Below are 19,246 nucleotides of genomic sequence, written 5' to 3' on the forward strand. Positions count from 1 at the left end.
ACAGTCCAAACACATGCTGAGGTTAACTGATGATTCTAAATTGTGAGTGTGATTGTTTGTCTCTATGTGTAGCCCTGTGATAGACTGGTGACCTGTCCAGTGTGTCCCCTGACTTCATCCTAAATCAGCTGGGATAGACTCCAGCCCCTATAATGAGGATTGAGCTGTGGATGGATATATAAAAATGACTTGAATGAGCAGAAGAAATGAGTGCATCTCACTTGGTTTCTTCAAGCTGTTGTTAACCCATCATGAACACAAGGTGGTGCTGTTTTTCTTGAAATAGATCTCCATAGGGTTAAAGAGGCAATTCAGATTTTTCTACAAATAGAATTTTTCCTTTGATCTCGGCTCTTTCATCAAAATGTTGTATTTGTGCCAAAAATGTAATTGTTACTGTAAGAGTGTTAGACAAAGTCTGTTAAATCTGTAAAATGTGCACCGTTAAACTTTTACAGTGAGAAATAGGAGAAAAAGAGGCTTGAAATCAACTTGGGCACCAACTAAAAGGCCTTTACAGTCAGATGCTGCAAGTTTCTCTTCACTGTTGAAAAAAGGTGTTTTATTTTTATTTAAGTTTCCACAGACGTGAAAGCAAGCCCTGTCTGATCCGTTTTACCTGCGTTACGCCACCACGTGTCACTGCTGCTCACAGTTACTGAACTAGAACCTCCAAGGACGACACACAGGCTGTTACATCTGGCACATGTAGCTCCGGTCTTTCCACCAACACAACTCATCCAACGAGCCAATGGTGCCTTTTTTTATTTTTCTTTAAAAAAACAAAAACAAAAACAAAACGAAACATGTTGAAACCGTTTCAAATATGAGCGCTTGGAGAAGCGAAATGCTATAACCAAGATGACAGTGACCCAAAATATGATATTAAAAAAAGGAATTCATCAAGTAATACTAAAATAGAGCATTAAAATCAAAATGTTACAGAGATGTTTGCATGGAATAAACAACATGGCTAAAGACCACACTATTAGCTACCAGAGAGAAAAGACAAAGGTCCATTGCAGTAAAAGAAAGACTGTCAAGTGCTGGGGTAAATATATATATCTGCTTCATTTGTCATGTTTTAGAACAATAAAATATAGGCCTCTGAGCTGTCACTCTCGCCTTTGTCCTAATGTTGCCTGCAAAAATACCAAGAAAATTGACATATCCTGACAGTTTTAAAAAGTACACATACTGAGCATTATTTTACATCTGAGCAAGACTCGAGGTCACTATTTGTTACAAATAGTTATCAAAAGAAGCCTTAAGTTTCAATTTTCTGCAAGACGCTTCAACAAGAAAAATGGCTTTCCTGTGTCCAAAGCTTATTTTCATATATACCACTATATAAAAAAAAACAATATTAAAAAAAAAAAAATCACTGAAATATACACCAAGAAATTGAAACAAGGGTTCAAGATACAAAAAAGCATTCAAAATAAAATTCAGTCTAAAATGAAAAGCAAATCAAAAAATGTTGATCCATTTTTTGCACCAACTGGTCAGCGACAAACTAAAATGGCGTCTTGAGGACGTTTCTTAGACAAGATGAGATCCCTCCATCTTCCTTAGTGCAGTCTAAAAAGAGGTGTTTGGTCGGTCGGGCGAAACCCCAAATGGTCTCAAAAAATCCAGTGAGAGAGAGAAAGTAAAAGGAGGGGAAGGGTGTTCGGGGGGCGAATGTCGGCCTAATGAACTGTACAAAGGAACAGAGGTGACAAATAACTTAGAATAACTTAGTAACAGGAGTGTTTGGGCGGTGCGGGGGGAGAAGTTTGTGCGCACATCACAATTGCTGCTGTTTTTCAGTGCAGTGCCTCGGATTGCAGTAAAGCTGATATTTAAAGGAAAACTGACAAAAACACAGATGTCAAACTGATGTTGTCTGGGTTTTTCAGTCGGAGCGCGGCTACGTGAGGGTGCTCCTTCTAAGCATGATTGTCTTGTTCAGTTCAGTTCGGTGTCTCTACAGCAGGCGCCTTCAGGAAGGGAGCGGAGTCAAACAGTGAAGTGTTTTTGTCTCGGTGGTGGTGGCGGCATGTGACCGTGTTGAAGTAGAAAGGGGAGTGGGGTTGTGTGGGGTGGGACGGTGGTGGGGGTGGGACGGGGTCCTCTGAGAACTGGAGGCTTCAGTTTGGAGATTTTAAGGGTCTTCATGGAATCTTAACAGGCCTCCATCTCTAGCAGAGGGCCCGTAGCTGCTGCCTTTGCTTTGCATGTGGAGAAACTGTTCCGCTTTCCTCCTGAAACAAAACAAAAAGACGTTTCGATCAGCCGGGCTGAGGGGAAAAACTCACACCAAAACATTGCTCACATTCACATCATAAAAACCAGACCGACATATCGAGATGACTCAGACTGACTCCGAAGTGTCTCACCATGCAAGCATGCTACGCTGGTCCAGGGAGGGGCGAATTATCTGTCATTACCATCTACATAATCAATCATTAGGTTTTTTTTTTTTTTTTGTTCTTAGTGTTGCAGCCGATGGAATGAAAGCCTCTGCGGCAGTGTTGAGCCCAGTGCTGAACTACAGAGGGGTTACAGGTCAGTGACAGGATGTGGGCCGGTCTAGCTTTGATCAGCTCTAACATGGGGGTTGCTGTGACCCAGCTGGCAGCGCTACGCTCTTCCTCGCTCATTCCTGCTCATTCCTGCTCATTCCTCCTCTCACTCTCTCTCTCTCAGGCAATTGTGTTGCTTCTGCTTGACATTTAAGACGCCGCTGTAGGTGGGCAATGGGAAAACAAGCAAAAGAAATACTGGGTTTGCCCCGAATAGCCACATTTGTGGTCATGAGCCTTTAATTCATGATTCTATAGGTAGTAGACAAGAGTACATTGGAAGTACGCCAACGCGCAGTATCCCTAACCCACACTTTAAAGCCACTTTAGAGTTAAGTGTATCCCACAATTCACTGCAGTCTACTGCACCACACAGTATGGTTGAATGGACAGACTGACATTAATCATCTGTTCATGGCACGTTGGATTTAATGTGCAAATTAGTAATAATGTCCAAACAAGTTATACTAGAGCCTCCACAGATGGTTAGAACTTTCACGAGTTTCTTTTCTTGATGACACTGATAAAAGTGAAACTGCATATCTGACACTGTCAAGATAAATATTAAATATACACCACCGTTCAAAAGTTTAGGGTCACCAAGGCAATTTCATGTCTTCTATAAAAACTCATATTTCAATCAGCCATTTCCAGCTAGAATAGTCATTTACCACATTAACAATGTCTACACTGTATTTCTGATTAATTTAATGTTAAATTCATTGGGGGAAAATGCTTTTCTTTCAAAAATAAGTGTGACCCCAAACTTTTGAACGGTGGTGTACATGAATTAAAGTTGCTCTATCTTATTTAAAGTTGCTCAAAAATGAATTAAAGTTGCTCTACATTCGTTAAAGTTGCTCTGCATTAGCTAAAGTTGCTCTATATTAGTCAAAGTTGCTCCATATTAGTTGAAGTTGCTCTATATTCAAAAAAGTTGACCTACACTACTGTTCAAAAGTTTGGGGTTACCCAGATGATTTCATGTTTTCTATGAAAATTCACACTTTTATTCATGTACTAACATAATTGCACAAGGGTTTTCTAATCATCAATTAGACTTTCAACACCATTAGCTAACACAATGTAGCATTAGAACACAGGAGTGATGGTTGCTGGAAATGTTCCTCTGTACCCCTATGGAGATATTCCATTAAAATTCTGTGGTTTCGGGCGCCCAGGTAGCTCAACTGGTTGAGTGGGTGATCCATGAACAGGGGCTATAGTCCCCGACACAACGGCCTGAGCTCGATTCTAGCTCACGGCCATTTGCTGGAGGTCTTCCCCCCAATCTTCTCCTTACTTTCCTGTCTCTCTCTCCACTGTCTACTATAAAAAAGGCTAAAAAAGTCCCCAAAAATATAAAAAAAAAACAACAAATCAGCCGTTTCCAGCTAGAATAGTGATTTTTGATTAATTTAATGTTATCTTCACTGAAAAAAACATAATTTTCTTTCAAAAATAAGGCCATTTCTAGGTGACCCCAAATTTTTTGAACGATTGTATATCAAGAAATTCAAAGATTTTAGGAAATATGTTTCATCTTTTAAAAAAAACTTGTCCGAGAAAATACCTTGAAAAAAAGAAAAATAAGTTTCTTTCCTACCCACTGTCTATACTTCTGTCTTTATCAATCGTTTTCCTCCTCCTGAATGTGTTTCTACTGGTACTGGCTGATAAGTATTTGTTCCAAAATATAATTTGTGCTTCATTTTTGTTATGTACAGTACATGTAATTTCAATAAAGACAATATGTCCTTATTAACTCAAGTGTGTTCCGTTGAGTTCCAGTAAACCTCCACAGGCTTCCGGTCATAACAAGCACTTGGGAACTGTGTCAATTACCCAAAATACGTCACACAAACAGGCACTTGACTGCTCGCGGAGCCACTCTGTACAGAAGGATCGGCACAATTGGTTAAAACCAGCAGAGCTCAAGGAACTGTGTTGGTAATTATGTGAACCAGTACGGTTCAGGTACAGGTTGACACAGATGTGTAAAAACGTTGCCTGAATCCACTTCACAGGGCACTTATGAAATGGCCCTGTTCCCTGACAGGGAAATTGTTTGTCAAGCTGCAAAAGTGTTCTTTTCCCTCTCGTGATCTGGGCTTGAGCTAACATAACAGAGTTAGCTTCAGTTATTGACAAGCCAAGGAGAGTTATTTTAGACCCGAGCAGCATCAAATAGAATCTGTGATCAAAGTGGAGAGGCAGAGACAGAGGTGGATAGATGCCTCCTGCGACTAAAAAGATGGATGTTTTGTGAAGACGAAAAAAGCAAAAGAAACGGTATTAGTTTGCTTCTCCCTTGTGGCAAAGCCAAGTGTGTTTTTGTAGGAGAGAAGTCAGTTGAGCCCTGCTGCTCGCTGCATCTTAACACTCCAAAGTCTTAAGACGCTGCTCACATGCACACACACCACCCTGCAGACTGCTTTACCACATGTGGATAAAAGGGAACAGGACAGAGGCCACCTTTCCCGAGGAGAGCTGACCCCGAGCTGCACAGAGCACAGACTGAAAAGAACACAGTGCTCGGAGAAAAAGAGAGAGCCCCTGTCGCTTTTATTTACCTCCGCCGCCCTCCCTCTTTTCATCCCAGGATCTCAAAGCAGGCCCGCACGCCCGGCCCTGCACCCAGTTTCCTGGGGAGCATTTTTCCTTCCCCCCACCGCAGACATGAAAAGCGCTGGCCTTCCTGCCTGGGGAAGAGTCCTGAGGGGCTGCGGGTGAAAAATGTGTGCATGTGTGTGTGAGTTTCAAAAAGGCTTGGTGGTAGCAGCAGGAGTGTGTCCTTGCGTGGTGGTTGGTTGTAGGGGGCACCAGGCCAGCGCTTCACAAGGTCCAGCCGACACAAACACTGGGATTCAGGAGCAACTTGACCCCTCCTTCTCCCCTCACCTCCCTTCATCTCCTCCTCCGCCTCCTTCTACATTAGTGCTCAGGAATGCTGGCTGGACTTTTTTGCAGGAAATGAAACGCTCCTCTGTTCAGGAGGCGAGCGAAGGTTTAGTCTCCCCCTTTCTCCCTCGCTCTCTCTCCCCCAATTCCTTCGCCTCTACGTGACGGGGAGAGGGAGGAAGGAGTCAGACGAGCTCTCTTCCCAGCGTTTGAAGTGTGGGAGGTTAAGATAACTGGCACAGCCTCTCGCCTCAATCGCCGCTTTCACCTCCCAGGCCAAATCAAAGCGCCTGCAGCTGGGGCCCGCACGCCTTATAGCCCCCTAACCTCCATCCCAGCAACCCACCCACCTCCACAGCTCCCCCACTCCCTACACACAGCTCTGGGGTTGCTTTTGGTGCCATTAAAAAAGAAAACACTGCCGACAAATGATACAACTAATGAGAAGCCTTGGCGGAGTACTGCACTCTAAGTGCGAGTACTTTTCTAGTTAAGGGTGTGGACACTTTGAGAGACAAGTGGGAACCTGCCACAGGACAGTCCATGGCCTGCCTCAGCTCCATTTTCACTCCATCTCGTTGCTGAGTTAGAAGTTAGGAGTCAACACAGCTTTGAAGCTGCTCTTCAGTAAACCTATGGGTGTCATCATGATGGGTTAGTCCGTCTTTATATAGAGTCTATGGTGAGAAGTAAACAAGAAAAGCACTCAGAGAGTGCAGCACTTCGCCAAGGCTGCTCAGTCGTTGAATCATTTCAGACGGATGAAATCTTGAAAGCATTTGTGGTCTGCAGCGGTCAATTTGTTGTAGGATCACAATCATGTGATCGTCAGCAGGCAGCTGATGTAGCGTTCACTTGTTGTCATGGTTACAGTGACGCTGTGCTGCTATCTCGCAATGATACAGAAATCTTTAAGAAATCTGTGGATCCAGACTATAAGCTGCATCACTGCCAAAATCTAATCACTTGGTTCTTGTGTTATTTCTGACCTTCTCTGAAAATTTTATCCAAATCTGTTAATCCGTTTTTGAGTGATGTTGCGAACAAACAGACAGACAGACAAACCAACACCGATCATTACATAACTCTGTCGTGTTCCTTGGTGGAGTAAAAATGCTTTACATGGTGGGCTGAAAATGATCTGAATATGTCAGTTATTTTCTGGAATAACTGCACTTCTTTTTCAACCTGAAGTTCATCAGAATATTTTAAAATTCCCAACACAGTTTCACAAATCCTTACGTACACATAATCAAATACCCAAAATGATCAGTTTACTTAATATGAAGCAAAAAAACACAGTCAAAACCAGTAAATGTTTGGTGTTTTTGCTTTTAAATTATTCAAACAAATGACTTAAAATTAAACAGATTCCTGACGACCATCCACTGAGCTCAGTTCAGTGTGGCTTAGTCCAGCAAAATTATCAAGTGTAGTGAGGAATGTCCTCACATTTCGATCAGAGCCTGGGGTGGTGGCGTGTCTTGGCAGTGACCTTGGCCTGGATCGCACAGCTGCCTTTTTTTTCTGACACCTTTTCAAAAGAGCCTCCACTCCATAAAATCGTGGCAGTGCCGCTCTTAAAGACAAAAGGGAAAAATAAAACGGACGGCCCATTAAATAAAAGCACCTGGAAGAGATGGTGATGTTTTAAACAAAACGCTCTGCACCGTCAGCGCTTTCCTCACCTCCGAGACATTCAACATAAAATGAAATCGCCCCTTAAAAAACTGCTTTGAAATTCTCAACCCCCCCGATGAAAATGTAAACTCGGGGGACGTTGCATCTTTTCCGAAACTAACAAGTGAGTCAAGAGGGGCTGAAACTAAGAGGTTAAAGAGAAAACGGGGGAAAGACGGTGTCTGTGTTAAATATTGGAGAGCAGGGAAGGGTGGGGTCTGGTTGTGGTCGAAAGGGGAATGAGGAGGGGGTAGTCACCAAAACCCCAAAACCTCAGGCATGTGTGGGTGAGACTAGGGGAGCACAGGACAGTGTGGGAGGAAGGGGGTGGGAGTGGGAGGCGTTGCCCACATCTGAGGCGGCATCGCTGGGGGCCCGGGCAGCTGAAGTCTGGCCATGTGCCCCCGCACGGCTCAGTCTGAGCCACTGCAGGCCGGGGGGATGTCGGGGGGGAGAGAGGGAGGGAGGCGGGGGTGCGGCACATTCAAAGAGCCGGCACAATGACTGTTCCCTCTGCTGTGGTCTCGCTTCAAAGGCCCCCGCCGCCACTCATATTCGCCACCAGGACGGAGGAGTGGAGGCAGGAAAAGGAGGAGCGAGGAAAAAAGGCAGAAAACGAGTGGAAGAAGAGCCGGAGTTGAAGTTTTTCGCCTCCTTTAACAATGGCCCAACCGAGTAGAGGAGAACAAAAAAATAAACAGCGCTTCCCTCAGCGCCCACCGTCCTGTTCCTGCCTGCGCCGTTTCACCTGGGGGCCTTTTATTCACAGATAAGTATCTCACGAGGGGAGCGTTTTATAAGGTCACATATCTCCGCCTCTTCCGAGAGGCTGCAGCGCCTCGAGGAGCCTCGGGGAGCCTCGGGGGTGAGGAGGACGGGGGAGGAGGAGAGAGAGAGAGACTGAGAGAAAGAGAGGAAGTAGAGAAGACATCACAAAAAGCTGAGACTGGACCCTCATACTGTTACTGCAGCTGGCCAAACCGCAACACAATAGGCCCGTGACTCAATCAAAACAAATTTCAAGCCCCAGTCTAAACAACTGGAGCGCTATATCTCCATTTTCTCCTTCATAAACATACACAGAGAGGATCCTTTATGAGGGTCACACCGCCCCTCTTTTCTCAAACGTGTCAGATGAGGTTGCCAGGCCGGGATTAGACAGCCTTGTCAGTGACAGATTTTTCACCTAAAACCACACATACGTGCTTTAATTACAGCTTCATATACTTAGTGCTGAGAGGGTGGTTTTTCTTCACAGAGTCGGCTTTGTGGAGGTCAGAGGAGTGGGAGAACTGGAGGACTGTGAGGGCGAACATTTCCTATTCCATTTCCTACCTACAGTAACATTAACCGGGGCGTCGCTCTGATTTAAGCCCAAATCTCTCTATTTTTTTTCCTCCTTTTTTTTTTGGCGAAGAGGTACAGTTTTAAAAACATCCTCTCATCTCCCGAGTGCCGCTCAGAGCGAGACCCACAGTCAGTTTTCGCGATCCGGCTTCCCTTCTCCAATTATCCCAGGTCACTAATAAGGCAGGGTGTGGAGGCACTGGGCTGTGCCGCAGTGGCCTAGAGGCTCAGCGCCAAATTGAAACAACTCGGGAAATAGAGGCAGACGCTGAATCTTGCCTAATTGCAGCCGGAGTGTGTGGCTGGCTGCTCGGATGTGTGTGTGCGAGGGAGAGTGATGAGGGTCTGAGAGGGAGAGGATGAGAGGCAACAAATAAAGATGCAAAAAAAGAGGGGAGAGAAGCGAAGAAGGATGAGTGGCAGTTGAGTGAGATTGGGTAAACTCAGAACTCTCGAGAATGTGGGATTTTCTCCTGGCCTCTTCGCTCGCCCTCCCTTTCCCTCCCTCCTCCTCTTCCCTCATCAAAGTCTTCTGACAGCTGACTTCTGGCTGCACACATCAGAGGGAGCAGAGTCGGGCCACGACTGAGACGAACACAGAGGAGAGAGCGTGGCCACCAAAGCTCCTGCCTGAACAACACTTTCTTTTATGCGTCTGCACCAGGACATGAGGCCAGAAGTCACCCTGGATGCACTTACCAGACACTCGCGATCATTAAGCCGAGATATCCTGGATCATGTGATTGAAAACCTCTTGCACAACCGCAACAGGAGAAAACGACTGAAGAAAGTCCTTTCGCATGTCAACAAAAGAGCACCTTTACAAAAAGGTGGAGCAATGTGACTCACGAGCAGTTTTATGGGAAGCATTTGCAACTCCGCTGGCCTTGCTCGGCAGATTAAAAAGCTACCTTTGTTAGGAGTGTCTCCCCCCTGTGAAAAAAATGTGCAGCCTCTGTAACAGGAGAAAGCCTCGAGGGCATGTATGTGTCTCGGCCAGATAACTATCTGAAAGGCTGTGAATCAGCGGGCTTAGTCAGACAAAAGGCTAACAGCGACGGGAGGAAGCCGAACGGACGGAAACAAAGTGAAGAGGGGTGAAGGAAGAGCGAAGAAAGGAGGAGTAAAAGTGCACACTTCCAGTCAGCGTAAGAAGTGACGAGGGGAAGAGATGGAAACTCTAATATCACAATGTCAGAGTAATGACTTCTCCGAGAGCTATTCCAGTGTGGTGAGAGCCAGCTGTGTGGTGGGCCCACTGTTTGACATGCTAAAGATAACAAAGAGAACCAACATCGAGCCATAAAACACTGCTCTGCTTCTCAACTCCTGGTTTGCCTCAAAGGCCAAAAAACACCATAAAATATGTCAATATGAAATATATTAGGCCGTTTTTCCTCTCATAAAATCTACCGACACCAAAGTATTTCACTTTGTTCTGCTGAATATTCTTCATTATGGCAACATGGGAGCTAAAAATAAAATGTAATGGAGCAAATATTCAACCTTTATACGAAAAGGTGTTTGAATTTAACTCATTAACAAAATTTCCTTTCAGGTTGTCCATCCAGGGGAGAGATGGACGGGACAGAGGCTGGGCTGGATGAAAAGAAATAGACAAACGAGTTCATTTAAAGATGTTTTTTGCGTCTACAGCAAGCTAACCTCAATCCAGCTCCTTGGGATCTGCATAAATTGAGGGCTTGGGGAGTTGTGGCAGTATCCTTGGTATTATGCATATTAGTTTAAGGCTGTCACTGAGAATCAGCAAGGGTGTCCATCCCGCTGCGGCTAGGCACTGCTAATTATTGGATCAGAGATAAAGTGCTTTTTAGCGCTTGCGCTCTCCGCGCTTTGAAAACCAAAAAAAAAAAGAGAAAAGAAAAGAAAAGCAGCCCAATTTTGGGTTGAGAGAGAGCCACTGGGTCAGGAATCGATCAAGTGGAAAACCTTTGTCTGGTTGGGGTGATTTTGACATAAGACCAGATTTGTCACATCTGCCCGGCTTTTTCTGCTGCCAAAAGGGAGCGGAATAACAGGATGCTACCAGACTCACACTGAGGGAGAGAGAAGGGAAGCAGATAGATGGAGAGCAAAAAAAAGATCCGGAGAGAGTAAGGAAGATTGAGAGGGAAAATAGAGTTGCCTGTACCACACACTGGGAATATTAATCCTCCTTTCAATGAAGAAAAAGGGACAGGTGACAGTTCAGTGAGGGTTTGACATTTCAACTGAATCAATATATCTCTACATATCTTTCACATGTTAAAAAAAATAGACTACGGAGTGCCTTTGTTATGAGAGCATTATAGACACCCTGAAACCCTAGATACCATGAAATCTTATTAAGGTATAGCATCTCATTAAGTTCCTGCCAAACAAGCTGCTGGATCCTGCTCTGCTGCACAAAGACACAGAGAAAGACGACGCAAGAAGTCCATATGGAGCTGAGCTGACATCCTAGCCTCCACCAGTAGCAGAAAAAAAACGTTCTGGGCTAGTAAAACTGTTTTCAGATGTATTATTTAGCCCGTGTTCAGGGGGAACTGAGTGGCTGAGCTGCCTGATTTATTAAGCAATATTTTTGAAAAACACTTTTTTTTGGACATTTTTCTAACATGTTGGAAGAAAAATAATCCATAAACCTCTGACGGAACATCTGACCTTTCACCCAACCACATAAAAACAGTGAAATTAAACATTGCGACATACATACGCACGTGCACGCTCGCATACAAACACACACACACACACAGAAAATCCAGAGCATATTGTGCTGAGGCCGCTGAGCAAACACCATACACAAAGCACAATCCCTCTTCAGGCCTAACACCGCTGACACAATGACTATGGCGAGGGGTTAGGGTGGACCTTTTTAGGATTAGTCTGTGAGCACATACTCTCAAAGTCGGTGTTTAGCAGTTTTAAATAAAAAGAAAAGTTAACATGTATTGAAGTGGACCAGACAGGGAGGGCATAGAGGGGGGTTTGTCTTACCATATTCTCAGATGTACGCCGTTTTCATTCTCTGGCCTGTACCTGCAGAAAATTGGATCTTTTTTAAAAATTTTGAGGTATCCGGACGGCATAAATCATAGCCGTCCATCTGGCCTACACAGACCAAAAAATAAAAAATAAAAAACTGACATTTTACTTAATCTCAATGGATTACAGTTGCAGTGTTAAGTGGAGGCTCAAAAGCGCAGCTAAACAAGTCAGCAGAAAGACATACTACAGAGCAGCAGGCAAACAAATAGTGCAAAGCCCAGAATCTGTAAGTACTCGTATAGAATGGACAGACTAATCCCAAAGTAGGTGTAATATGTGGAGACAGGGATGGGAGACAGGAAAAGAACAAATGGATGGCGGGATGAGACCAGCGTGAAGATAGCAGGTGATATTAGTTTGGTTAGTGGCTGATTGTACTTTTTAGTTTTATCTGTGTCTCTTCACTTTGAGATTTACAGCTTTACATGGCGTCTATTAGCACATATGCAGATGATGTGTTTCTCTATGGAATGGTGGCGTGACTCCCAGGTTTGAGATGAAACAGAAAGCTGCGGGGATCGTCTCTTACCTGTGGCCGATTCCTGCATCTTCTCCCTCTTCCGCTTCTTCTTCTTTCCCTAAAAAATATACAGAGGAACACATAAAGTGTGGCTCCAGCACTCACGCTCACTAGACCACTCTGATATCCTGCTGCTGACTGCCATGTTCACTCATCCCCTGCTGGGCATCTAACCAGCATCCCCCAGACTCCGGACTCCACCGCAAACTGCAGCACTGAGAGGGACTGACCATCAAGAGGCTGATTTAAGTGCGTTCTACTTACTGCTAGTAGTAGTTTCTGTCATTCTGAGTCCTACTGACCATCACAGACAAAAAAAAAAAAGGCAGCTCGTTCGGCTGTTGTGACCTCCCCACGTCTACCTTTGAAGTCCCCCAAATGACAAACATTAACGTGAAGTGCAATTAAAAACGCTCACTATAATTAGGCTAGTCTAGCTCAATGACTGTAAAGAGCGCCACTCTTTTCCCACTGAGGTGGTGGGAGTGTGTAAGGATTTATAGCTTATGCTAAATCCCCAGGGGGGAGACTATAGGTATAGATAGCAGTGTAGAGTCGTTCTAGTCAAATATGAGCAGCACTTTGGTTTCCTGCCGCAAAGTCTGCTAATCCACTTATTCATGAGCTAATCTACCTTCTACTGCTGCGGCAGACAGGGAAGAAGAGAGGCTAAGTGAGTGTGGGTGAGAGAAAGGATGAGAGAGGGGGTACACAGCAAAACTATGAATGCTACACGCTCTCCACGCCAGTGTGTGTGTTACCTATTTCGGGTGTTTCCAGGCATGATGCACACATTTCGACTGAGGGAGCGGTCACAGAAACGCTCAAAATGTACTTGTAAGACGTGCTTTGCATCAACCACATCTTTATCTTTCATATATGCCGAGTAGAAAGTCACCTCCCCCCACCCTTACTACCCGTCAAATATACTTGTACTAACAAAGCTGGAAATGAAACGGGAACTGGGCTAACTGTCACTAGCTGCTGCTGTATATCTTTAACTGTGCTGTGCTTCACTGGGAGCAGAGCTGTGAAACTGTCTCCCCCTCAGCGAGGCATTCTGGCAGTGGAGCAACGGAGGCAGAAGGAGGAGGGATGCTGTCGGTGTCCGAGGGGAGGCAGATAAACACCACAAAGCACTTTGGTGGTGGAGTGAATGTGAGTGCCGGAGCCACACTTTTAATAAAGGCTGGTGCTCTCTCTCTCTCTCTCTCTCTCTCTCTCACACACACACACACACACACACACACACACACACACACACACACACACACACACACACACACACACACACACACACACACACACACACACACACACACAGACACACACACACACACACACACACAAACAAATCCATACACATCACATACTGTGAGACAGATTGTGACGACTCCCAATCACAAACACGTATACTCATACATACTTATACATACTCCTACATAAAAAAAAACAGGCTGCATCCTAATTCTTAAACCTCCCACATTCACTAATTAAAGGGGCAGCTTTGGGGGGGGGGGCAAAGGTTGCTGCTGCTGAACACTGTATGTGCGATTCAGCCTCCTCAACTCAGTCTAACAGTTGCTTTTTACATCCGCAGCTCCATGCTGATATGGAACATCAAAGCCTGGTGTAGCCATTACCGGGCAATTTTCACTCACAGAGGCAATAATAGTGTTCGTGATACTACAATCCATTTTAGTGTGGATGGCACTATAACAGTGAATCACAGCGTTATGAATTACACATTAGGCTGAAACAAAGGGTCTACAAATGGACCTCATTAGCATGGAGAAGACTAGCGCGAATTAGTGTGGATGTCATCCTCGTGTGTCTTTTTTAAAGATCAAGTCATGCAACACTGACATAAACAAATAACCTAAATCAACATAAATACACGCACGCGCACCTCTGTCAGTCTGTTCTGTGGATACTTACATAGTTGTCTCGAGCGGACCAGCCTGGGTAGAGCTGCATGTGGAGCTGCCGTTCCTTGCGGGCTAACTCATAATACTTAGCTTGCTCTTCCCGAGATAAAGCATGCCACTGTTTCAGTACAAAGGAGATTAGGGGAAAAAATAGCATACAGTCAATTACTGGCATGCACTTGCATGTTCCCTGCATAGAGAAGTGTGCTGGTGTTTTTGGTAAAGAAAAAAAAACTCTTCAACTTCCAAAATGTCTGGTGTAGAATAAAAAAACAAAAAAAGAAACGTGGGGGATAAAAGACACAAAGGGGGGGAAACATGATGAAGAGATTAACATGCACAAGAGTCGGGGGGTGGGGGGAAGAAGAGAAGGGAAAAAAACTTTGATTTCATATCAAAACACTGCTTCCAATTTAGCAGTGCTTTTTATTCAAACTATGTCAGCAAGCAATTACCCTATACAGGCCACAAACTAGGCTTTGCTGTGGCTGGCTGCTTCAACCGCTGGGCCTATTCGTTAAGGCTTTTAACATGGCTCTGTGGTTCCACTCTTTTCCCAATCCTCAAAAGGAACAAATTTTGTCATTTCCAACCGTGCCATTATCCAGGCATGTTTTATTAAAGCCAGTTTGATTTAATGTCAGTTAGATAGGCAGCCTGTATCTGTGCTGCTGAGAGGGAAGTAATTGGCCCGGGCAATCATTATGACAATAATCATTAGTTCATAAAAGACTATGTTAACACAGAGAGGAATCTTTGTACTTTTTCCAGCTAATTGGGCCTCGGATTGTCAGTCTATGCCGCCTTTTTAGAGCCATGGCAGGAACCGTGATCTCCTGGTGATTTAAGTCAATCAACAAAGATAAACTACAGCGAGAAAGGAAAATGAGAACGGTGTGTGACAGCGCACCGGCTGTGCGACCTACCCTTCGTCCCAGGATCTGATTGATGGCGGCGCTCTCCTTCAGCGTGCACTCGGCGACCACGTTGGCACGCATCTCTTTCATGTAGAGCATGAAGGCGTTTAGCGGCTTCTTGATGTGCGGTCTTTTGGGCTCCTGCTCCTTTCTCTGTTCATGCTGTGGTTTCCTGTCCAAAACAATCAACAACAACAACGATACGGGCGGAGGTAAGAAGAGGGAGAAACATAATAGCTTGAAAATGAGAAAATAAAAGAGCAAAGCGACAGAGGAAGGGAAACTGTGGTGCCGCGATGGCGACAAAAACAGCGAGGGTCTGGCCGCTCGCAGCCAATGGTGAGGCAGCGTGAGAGGGGCTGCCACGCCATGGGCCCCTGCCTCTTTAATCATGTGCAGTTGTACGGTCGCAGCCCTTCATGCGGAGAGATTACTTCACCAGTAATAGCAACCAAACCATCTTGTCCACAGCACATTGGCAGTCACTTAAAACCAAACGCTCACACTCAAAGACACTCGGCTCCCATTCCTGACTTACTTTCTAACAACCTTTTTGATACTAGTACAGTCTTGGGATGAGGATGGCCATGAATAATGGAAATATCAGTGATAACCACTTCGGGGTGCTCACAGCACTTCCCGCTGCACTCACAGAGTTTGTGAATTCTACTAATCTAGGACCTGTATCTGTTGCTGGCTAGGAGTGTTGTGATCCCCGGGGCCAAATGAAGCATCGGCCTGTTATCAGTGGAGCACGGGCCCTCGCCGCTTATCTGCTCACATCAAGAGAATGAGAACAAGGCTCTGACAGAGGGTTTGTTCAGCGACGGCCCACTCAGTGCACAAATTCCTGGAAGTATGTCGTCTCAGAAAACTGCTGATAAAGCAGGGTGATGGCATGGGCTTCCAAAAGTGTGTGTGGAAGTGTCCGGTGCTTGGAGGACTTACATGTGCATGATGTCAGTTTCATGCGGAGGCTCATGTTTGACCTGTGGGTTGACGATGGCCGGGTGGGGGATCCCTGTGGCGTGGGGACCTGGGGGGCCGGGCACCATGTGGTGTGAAAACCTGCAAGAACAACAGATTTTGATTAATGGAAAAAGTGAAAAAATTCTCACTATAGTGTATACAAAGAAAGAAAGACAATCACACACGCATATATGTGCATACACTACGGCAGTACGGCAGATGCTTCAGACCAACATGGCGGCAAGGTCACAAACTTTCTCTTTTGTTATGAAAAGAGCTCAGCGAAAAGTATTTCTGAAAGCGTCTGAGTCGAGAAATAAGCTGTGCAGTAGCTGAATCTGCCCTCGTTTTAGTTCAATGATGGTTAGTTTACACGTTTGACAAAAGTTTTGCGACGCGTTCGACCGCCGCACTCCTCATCGAATTTTGCATTCAATAGAAGTCGAGTCAACTTTATGCAAATGATCTGCGGCCTGCTCCAGGAAGACGCACCAGATCGCTGCTTGAAACGCAGCGCAGCCGGACCAGCATGCAACATACGGTGCATTTCACATAGATAATGAATGGGATGCAGGAAATTGACGGACCAGGCGGACTCATACTGTTACAAATGCCCTTATTTTTTGAAAGAAATTTCGTTTTTTTCAATGAAGATAACATTAAAGGAATCATAAATCCAGTCTAGACATTGTTAATGTGGTATATTCTAGCTGGAAACAGCTGATTTTTAATGGAATATCTACATAGAGGTACAGAGGAACATTTCCAGAAACCATCACTCCTGTGTTCTAATGCTACATTGTGTTAGCTAGTGGTGTTGAAAGGCTAACTGATGATTAGAAAACTCAATTATGTTAGCACATGAATAAAAGTGAGTTTTCACAGAAAACATGAAATTATCTGGGTGACCCCAAACTTTTGAACAGTATTGTATAGCATGCCAAATTATCCATGGCTTAAAAAGGTCAGTGCCTTCCACTGCATAAAAGAAATGATGAAAATAATCAAGAATCTTATTTTTGTGTACACAAAAGTGCATTGGTATAAATATGTCACAGGCCTTGTCACAAGGGATATTCTTTTTGACAAATACAACTCTATGATCAGTGTTAGTGAAATGTACACCACGTTACCACGGCCTAAGCGCATTTTGACTAAAGGTAGTTCAGTTGTTTAAAATGCAGTTTAGGGTTATTGTTTTGATGAGTCCAGTTTCTGTCTTTAAAAAGATATTTATGTTGCAAATGCAAATTTACAACAGTTACACAATCAATGGGTTGAGATGAGAGGAAGGTTGCATCCATGAAAGTATGATTACCACAGATTTCATTTGAATTTGAACTTGTACATATAAACCAGTATTCTCGACAATGTCCTTTTTCTGAAGGTGGTATAAGGAATCTACTGGAAGTAAGTAAGGACTAGGAATTGGAGCAAAGGAGAATGAATCTTGCAGGGATAAACTACATCTTCACTGATGGAGTTTGGGATGAGAAGATGGGTTTGGATTTGGATAACTGGTTAATATTAAATGCTAAATATTAAGGAAGGTATTTTGTTTCAAGAGAAAGAAAACAGAGAGAAGTCACTCTGACTAGCTGTAGCTCTTCAACTACTTCCTGACAATAATAAAATAAAGCTTCAGTTTCTGCAAGACCTAATTTGACTTAGACAGCAGTCAGACATTCTGCTACTGGCGATTCCCAAACTGACATCCTCACAAAAAGCTGAGAAATAAATGTGGTGAGTTGTGAGATGACAGACAGGTGGAGGAAAAAAAAACAACATTTTTTACATAAAAACTCGTAATTGTGTCTTCTCAAATCTTTGCTTCTCATTTGTGAAATACTGTAATGTTTTCCTTTTCAAGCATCTCAAAATTTACTCAAATGAAATGGTCTGAGCAGGGACTTACTGTAAAGACATGCAAACTGTGATAGAGGAAAATATCGCTTCTTATTAAAATGTCATTAAAAGATTCAGATTCATCATTTATGTAAATATATCGTATAGAAAGATGCCTGTCTGTGTCACATTGTGTTGTATTTATGATGATACAACTTTAGAAACTATCAAAGTCCAGAAGTGCAACTGTCCACAAGTAGTTCCCGTCTTTATCTTCTCACTGAACCTCACGAACAGTCAGCATCAGATAAAATAGTAGAGAAACCTGACTTAGTTTGAAAAATTCAGTTTCAACTTTGTTCAAGTTTCTTCCAGTCATGCTTTGTACAGATCAGCTCCTCATGAGGAAGTATTTAGATACGCTTCTCATCTCCTGTCACATCTTCACCTTTCATAGTTTCCTCCTCAGACATAATAAATAGCAAAATTTCTGTCTTGTCATCACATCAACAGTGAGTCCAAAATCTCAATTTTCCATTTTGTTTCAACTCTCGCTTCATCATATTGTGGTTATATTTCAATCACCTGGATACATCTTTCTAAAAATATTGTGAAGGATAACGTTTACTGAACAGTATTGTTCACTACTACAAATACAACCCTCCCTCAGTCCCACTGACTTGTTGCTGGTTACAAATTATGACCAAGGATGTTTCCTGAAGCGTTTCATGCGAGATGTTGAGGTCTGTTTGGGATTATTGTTGTGTTGGCAAGATTCTTCAAATGCTGCTCCTTTTATTCTTCTAACATACACTACCGTTGAAAAGTTTGGGGTCATTTAGAAATGTCTTTACTGTTGAAAGAAAAGCATTTTTTTCAATGAAGATAACATTAAATCCATCATAAATCCAGTCTAGACATTGTTAATGTGGTAAATGACTATTCTAGCTGGAAACAGCTGATTTTTAATGGAATATCTACATAGAGGTACAGAGGAACATTTCCAGCAACCATCACTCCTGTGTTCTAATGCTACATTGTGTTAGCTAATGGTGTTGAAAGGCTAATTGATGATTAGAAAACCCTTGTGCAATTATGTTAGTACATGAATAAAAATGTGAGTTTTCATGGAAAACATGAAATTGTCTGGGTGACGCCAAACTTTTGAATGATAGTATACATGGTCAAGAAATCTGATTTAAGCATTATGTGTAAGAAAGTGCGTATTCGCTTATTTAAATTATGTTAGAGTTACTGCAAAAGACCCAAAACATGGAAAACATGAAATTGTCTGGATGACCCCAAACCTTTTTAGTGTATGTTGACTAAATACTGAGTGAAAGTGACAAGGACGCAGTGAAAGAAAAGATACTAAAAATGTAAATCGCAAACATGAATTGAGTCCCAGAGAGAGAAGTGCTTCCAGAAAGCTTTGATGGGGGTTAAGCAGCCATATGGCGATGCAGGGGCACGTCTGCGGTGATGTGTTTGACATGTGCTGGGAACACAGAGGAGCAGGGTGGC

At 43.7% G+C, this 19,246-nt stretch overlaps 1 protein-coding gene across 8 annotated transcripts in view; it reads right to left on the reverse strand.

Moving 5' to 3' along the window:
• Positions 1 to 691: 691 nt before the first annotated feature.
• Positions 692 to 19,246, reverse strand: part of lef1 (lymphoid enhancer-binding factor 1) — a 48,341-nt gene continuing 29,786 nt past the window's right edge. The window contains exons 6-11 of one of the 8 annotated variants that reach the window (XM_035941808.2): positions 15,857 to 15,976; positions 14,918 to 15,080; positions 14,002 to 14,109; positions 12,073 to 12,112; positions 11,493 to 11,534; positions 692 to 2,246 (exon numbers count right to left, since the gene is read on the reverse strand). In XM_035941808.2, coding sequence (XP_035797701.1) covers positions 11,500 to 11,534; positions 12,073 to 12,112; positions 14,002 to 14,109; positions 14,918 to 15,080; positions 15,857 to 15,976 — 466 coding nt within the window. In that variant the 3' untranslated portion in view covers positions 692 to 2,246; positions 11,493 to 11,499. Of the gene's footprint in view, positions 2,247 to 11,492; positions 11,535 to 12,072; positions 13,203 to 14,001; positions 14,110 to 14,917; positions 15,081 to 15,856; positions 15,977 to 19,246 lie in introns of all 8 variants that reach the window. The other 7 variants (XM_023295846.3, XM_023295845.3, XR_008601520.1 and 4 more) reach the window with 7 other exon arrangements.

The sequence above is a fragment of the Amphiprion ocellaris genome, chromosome 4 (assembly GCF_022539595.1).
Source record: "Amphiprion ocellaris isolate individual 3 ecotype Okinawa chromosome 4, ASM2253959v1, whole genome shotgun sequence".
Taxonomy (NCBI): domain Eukaryota; kingdom Metazoa; phylum Chordata; class Actinopteri; family Pomacentridae; genus Amphiprion; species Amphiprion ocellaris.